The 6,340-nt window shown below is 46.9% G+C and overlaps 1 protein-coding gene across 2 annotated transcripts in view; it reads left to right on the plus strand.

Annotated features, from left to right (window-relative positions):
• Window positions 1-1,944: 1,944 nt before the first annotated feature.
• The window catches only part of LOC115158500 (cytoplasmic polyadenylation element-binding protein 2), a 30,524-nt gene continuing 26,128 nt past the window's right edge, over window positions 1,945-6,340 (plus strand). Inside the window, exon 1 of one of the 2 annotated variants that reach the window (XM_029707502.1) lies at window positions 1,945-3,515. In XM_029707502.1, coding sequence (XP_029563362.1) covers window positions 2,994-3,515 — 522 coding nt within the window. In that variant the 5' untranslated portion in view covers window positions 1,945-2,993. The remainder of the gene's footprint in view (window positions 3,516-6,340) is intronic. The other variant, XM_029707503.1, reaches the window with a different exon arrangement.

Raw genomic sequence — 6,340 nt, forward strand, 5'->3', positions numbered from 1 at the left:
TGGGACACATGGGGGGGGGGGGGGGGGGGGGGGGGGGGGTACATATGGTGTCTACTTACCAACTAAACAGCTGAAAGTGCAATGAGGACAGAGAAGAGCAACCTCTGTTGCTTAATGAGATAAGTAAGAGATCACTGGAGAGAAATTCTTTGTTTAGGATAAAAACCATAATGAGTGACGCATCATACGTCAGCCAGTTGTGGTCCGATACCAATGTGTTGTAGTGGAGTTCCTCAGATTCTGATAGGTTGCATATCTGTCACAAAATCTTTATTGCAAATTTCATACTTTTATTACATGGATATAATACATGTTTGTGGTGAAAGGTCATGGAATGAGAAAGGGAAAGGGGGATGCCTAGTCAGTTGTACAACTGAATGTATTCAACTGAAATGTGTCTTCCGCATTTAACCCAACCCCTCTGAATCAGAGAGGTGCCGGGGGCTGTCTTAATGGACATCCACATCATCAGCGCCTGGGGAACAGTGGGTTAACTGCCTTGCTCAGGGGCAGAACGACAGATGTTTACCTAAGAAACTAGCCCTGTATGTACGTATGTGTATGTAGGTGGTTGTTAGGTGCTGAGCAAATGGAACGTTGACTATGACACACACCAGTGTGGTTCAGTGATATCCCTCCTCATTATGTCAGATGATATATACTGTAGATATATACAGTACCAGCCAAAGGTTTGGACACACCTACTCATTCAAAGGTTTTTCTTTATTTTCTACATTGTAGAATAATAGTGAAGACATCAACACTATGATATAACACATTTGGAATCATGTAGTAACCAAAAAAGTGTTAAACAAATACAAATTGATTTTAGATTCTTCAAAGTAGCCAACTTTTCCCTTGATGACAGCTTTGCACACTCTTGGCATTCTCTCAACCAGTTTCATGAGGTAGTCACCTGGAATGCATTTCAATTAACAGGTGTGCCTTGTTAAAAGTTAATTTGTGTAATTTCTTTCCTTCTTAATGTGTTTGAGACAATCAGTTGTGTTGTGACAAGGTAGGGGTGGTATACATAAGAAAGCCCTATTTGGTAAATACCAAGTCCATATTCTGTGTGTATACCATGTTAAATGCATTCTCTATGCAGGTTTAAGCGCAACAGACACCCAATGATCTTCACAATCCTTTGAGTTCTTGGTCCCTTTCATCAATACAAACCATCAGTATTGGATGTAGTAACTAAATAGAGTTTCTACCAGCAATCATTTACAGATTGATGAGATTGAATGCAAATACTGACCCAGGGAAACGCTCCATTCAGTGACTGGATCAACACAGACTTTAATGTTTAAATCCATTAAACAGCACTCTATAAAGCTTTGAAAAGGTATAGCCACTTATGATTATGATCATGTGTGTTGTGTTAAAGAAAGAAAGTATGCATATTTTCACTTCTAGCCATTAAATCGAGTTAAGGAGGAAATCGACGCCTTTGCAGCCTAAATGGAGAATGTATAGCCAGCTGCATATTCCCTTTGGACAGTCAAATTAAATGACTCAATATCGCCATCTGCCGGAATTTGGCCTAACGGTGGTGGGGGTTGGGGTATCTGACATAGGGGACTGGATTAGTTCTTGACTTGGACTGAAATAGGTGCTGGTACTCATTTTGGGTTCTGGTAGGCCTACTGTTTATATTTAGGAACAGGAGCTCCACAATACTTTTGAGCTAATATTCTATAAGATTAATAGGAGCTCAAGCAGTAGAACATTTGAGGTGCCGGTACTCTGCTCCAGTGAGCTCCTGCCCATGTCAAGCTACACTGAATGTACTCATTCTGCCCAAACCTGCAGTAGATAAAACAAACTCAGAAATGCAATTTAAAGCTTAATATTCAGGACATCATGATGAACTACTGGACCTTGTGAATAAGGAAAGAATGACGTAAACAATGCGGTGTTCTTTACAGCTGGGTCCGGTAGAAACGCTCAGCAGCATTCACTACAAAGGGCGAAGCGAGGGTCAGAAAAGAACATGATGCGGACGTGACGTAGGCGTCATTCACTGGGGACCTTTAATCCGCTGCCGCAGCAGCCCGGCCGGTAACGAGAGGAGGGGTACACGGTCAGTCAGGATTGGATTGCGCAGGCTACAATATAACCGGGTATATTTATAAATAGGGGCCTATATTAATCGATTTTAAAATAAGAAAATAATATTAATTGTAGAAAACGCCGACTGAACAGAGACAAACCCCTCCTCTCTCGTTAGGCTACTTTGTTCTCTTGTTCTAGGCGGAGAATTGAAAAACTTCGTTCAAATTAATATTTTTACATAAATAAATGGATGATTACGGGTTCGGTTTATTACAGACAGCGACCATTGGACACAACTCTACCCTTCTCGAAGGACGCGCTTTCTGATCCTACTGCTCCTCCTCTTCTGCGGTTTCCATCGGCCAGTTGTGCCCCGGCTCGCCCTTGGTCCCGCGCAGTAGCCTCGCTGCCTTGTCCCCACTGTTTCTGTCAGCTGCTGCGCATCAGCAAAACATGCAGAATGAGTCTGTGGGGGTGACAACCGAACAACGACCCTAGTCAACAGAGGAAAACTACAACAGCAGCAGCAACAACAACACAATCAATAAAACCGGGATACAGCAACCAAACCAACAACCAGCTGGGAACTCTCACTTCCCTCACAACCACCTGAACCAGAATCCAGATTTTCCAGATTTTGGTCATTTTTGCCCGACGCAGTCTATCTGTGACCTTCAGCACGACCGGAAAATACATCAGCAGTTAAGTCAGCGAGCTGAGTTTGGCTGCACTGAGTCGCCCCCACCCCAAGGAAAATTCAGTCACCTGCGGCAGAGGCAGCCTTTCACCGCTCAAGTCTCCACCGAACCCGAGCGCAGCGCTGCTCCAGACCGGGACAAATCGGCCGCTCGCCAGTGGAGGACATTGAAGCCGATGTGGAGACTGCCGCGTTGCCATCGCCCACTTCCGTAAATCGAAACAAGGTTAGGATCCAAATGGACTCCCCCATCACCCACCATATAAATAACGGCAATGGCAGTAGCACCGGCAATATATTGTCCGCAGGACTCGGGGGCGGTTTTCCGAACCTCCAGAACCAAGAGATGCAGAACCCGAGTGGCGCCTCAGCTTCACCTCCCCTCCCCGGATTTGGAACCCCGTGGTCTGTTCAGACCAGCTCTCCACCACCCGTTTCCAACTCGGCCAACCCTGTCCACCACTCAAACGCGATTAATCAGATGCCTCATACCGACCCAGACAACAGCTTCTATCCCGGTATCCCCTCCTCTATCAACCCGGCCTTCTTCCAGAGTTTTTCTCCGGTGTCGACTAATCCATGCCCAGGGATTAATGTACAGGGCTTCAGCAGCCAGTTCTCACCCCAGATCAACGCCCACCAGCAGCCGCAGCAGCAGAGCCGCAGGTCCCCCGTAAGCCCCCAGATGCACCCCCAGCACCATCAGCACCAGCAGGGCGCCTTCCTGCAGCAGAGGAACAACTACAACCACCACCACCAGGTGAGCTAGCTGCTCTGTATTCACCTGTTCACATGGAAACCCCACATCAGCCTCATAGAATAGAGGATTGAGCCTTTAAAATGGCAGATAGAAAGAAGCTGTTAAAGAGGTGGGGATATTAATGTAAAGCTGATATAGGCTACTAGGCTTATACACACCTCTTAGATTGTATCGGGTTCAAGCCATGGTTATACATATATGTTATTACATGTTACTATGCAGAAGTGCATAAACCCAGCTATGATAATGAAAACAAATGTGGCCCTGTGCTCCTGGGACAGAAGGTCCATGTAGAAGAGCTGCCCGGCCAGGGCAGGGCAGGGGAGGGACTGACTGCATTATTCATAGACGAACCCCACACTGGCTTGACTTCTCCAGTTGTCAGTTAACCTACAGCAAACCGTTTCAGGCCTGCCTCAACCCTCAACACCATTATGGAGAAACGGCCAACCAGCACTCCTAATGGCTAGGACCTTCTCATGTGACACTGCTGAGATAAGGCATGACCTGAAAAGCAGCTATCTCTCTTTGTGTGTGTGTGTGTGTGTGTGTGTGCGCACACCTTTTATCAATCTAAACCCATGATCATAGAAGGCAAATAGGTTTTATCTGTAATGCATTTGTCGTGTCCTCTGTTATACAGATAACTGCTGTTATACAGATGTAGGATCTTAATTTGAGCCAGTTTGCTACAGCAGGAAAATAATCCTGCAGCAACAGGGAATGGGAATTATTCTGTGGATTATAATTTATGGACATTTTTATAGGGCTTGATACATTTTTCTTAAGGGAAAATCAAGTCTGAATTTTCAAAGTGGGAATTACAAACTTCAGAAGCCTTTTTAAACTTCAAATACACCACAAGTTTTAAATGTGCTGCATTGCAGGAAAGTTCTCCTGCAACAGAGTGATCAAATTAAGATCCTACATCTGTAGGCATAGTTTCTCCCTCAGTAGCAGGGCGGGGGAGGCAGAAGGGGAGGGAGGGGCGAGAGGCGAACAAGGGAGCATCACTGAATCTGACTTTTGTTCTCTGCTTGAGGCTGGCACAGAGCAGGGTATAGGCATCACGTATCGCTGGTTCAGGCTGATGCTCTCTATCTGAAGTCACAGAGGCAGAGGCAGAGAGAGGCTGTACTGACATTGGGAGTCATGGGATTTTACTTGATGGGGGGGGGTATATCTGATAACCAGAGGCTATACACATAGCCCTCATCATGGGGGTGGGGTGATGACGCTATATTGTGGCTTGCCTGTGTCAGCTAGAAAGAACATCCCCACTGCAGCAATAGATTTGCTCTCAGTCACAAGGGAGATTTCAGGACTCCTTATTGCAGGCTCCAAAGTGCTATTGGCATCAAGAGCTGTACATACATACAGCATAGGGTAGAGGGCTGGAGACTGCTGCATGACAGCATTTGAGTGTGTGCATGAGAGAGTTGGTGGTGTCAGTGTGGATGTATGGTGGAGAGACAGACAGAGAGAGAGAGTAATGGACGTTGGTGGTGTCAGTGTGGATGTATGGTGGAGACAGACAGAGAGAGAGAGTAATGTACGTTGGTGGTGTCAGTGTGGATGTATGGTGGAGAGACAGACAGAGAGAGAGAGTAATGGACGTTGGTGGTGTCAGTGTGGATGTATGGTGGAGACAGACAGAGAGAGAGAGTAATGTACGTTGGTGGTGTCAGTGTGGATGTATGGTGGAGACAGACAGAGAGAGAGAGTAATGGACGTTGGTGGTGTCAGTGTGGATGTATGGTGGAGACAGACAGAGAGAGAGAGTAATGTACGTTGGTGGTGTCAGTGTGGATGTATGGTGGAGACAGACAGAGAGAGAGAGTAATGGACGTTGGTGGTGTCAGTGTGGATGAGATACTTAGTATTAGTCATAAAACCCTAAATCTTCTTAGCCACTCGCCCCCCACACAGGACCAGGTCGTAGTAGACTGTGGTAGGGGGAGAAACACAGGACCAGGTCGTAGTAGACTGTGGTAGAGGGAGAAACACAGGACCAGGTCGTAGTAGACTGTGGTAGAGGGAGAAACACAGGACCAGGTCGTAGTAGACTGTGGTAGAGGGAGAAACACAGGACCAGGTCGTAGTAGACTGTGGTAGAGGGAGAAACACAGAACCAGGTCGTAGTAGACTGTGGTAGAGGGAGAAACACAGGACCAGGTCGTAGTAGACTGTGTTAGAGGGAGAAACACAGGACCAGGTCGTAGTAGACTGTGTTAGAGGGAGAAACACAGGACCAGGTCGTAGTAGACTGTGGTAGAGGGAGAAACACAGGACCAGGTCGTAGTAGACTGTGGTAGAGGGAGAAACACAGGACCAGGTCGTAGTAGACTGTGGTAGAGGGAGAAACACAGGACCAGGTCGTAGTAGACTGTGGTAGAGGGAGAAACACAGGACCAGGTCGTAGTAGACTGTGGTAGAGGGAGAAACACAGGACCAGGTCGTAGTAGACTGTGGTAGAGGGAGAAACACAGAACCAGGTCGTAGTAGACTGTGGTAGAGGGAGAAACACAGGACCAGGTCGTAGTAGACTGTGTTAGAGGGAGAAACACAGGACCAGGTCGTAGTAGACTGTGTTAGAGGGAGAAACACAGGACCAGGTCGTAGTAGACTGTGGTAGAGGGAGAAACACAGGACCAGGTCGTAGTAGACTGTGGTAGAGGGAGAAACACAGGACCAGGTCGTAGTAGACTGTGGTAGAGGGAGAAACACAGGACCAGGTCGTAGTAGACTGCGGTAGAGGGAGAAACACAGGACCAGGTCGTAGTAGACTGTGTTAGAGGGAGAAACACAGGACCAGGTCGTAGTAG

This window comes from Salmo trutta, chromosome 22, assembly GCF_901001165.1.
Source record: "Salmo trutta chromosome 22, fSalTru1.1, whole genome shotgun sequence".
Lineage (NCBI taxonomy): Eukaryota > Metazoa > Chordata > Actinopteri > Salmoniformes > Salmonidae > Salmo > Salmo trutta.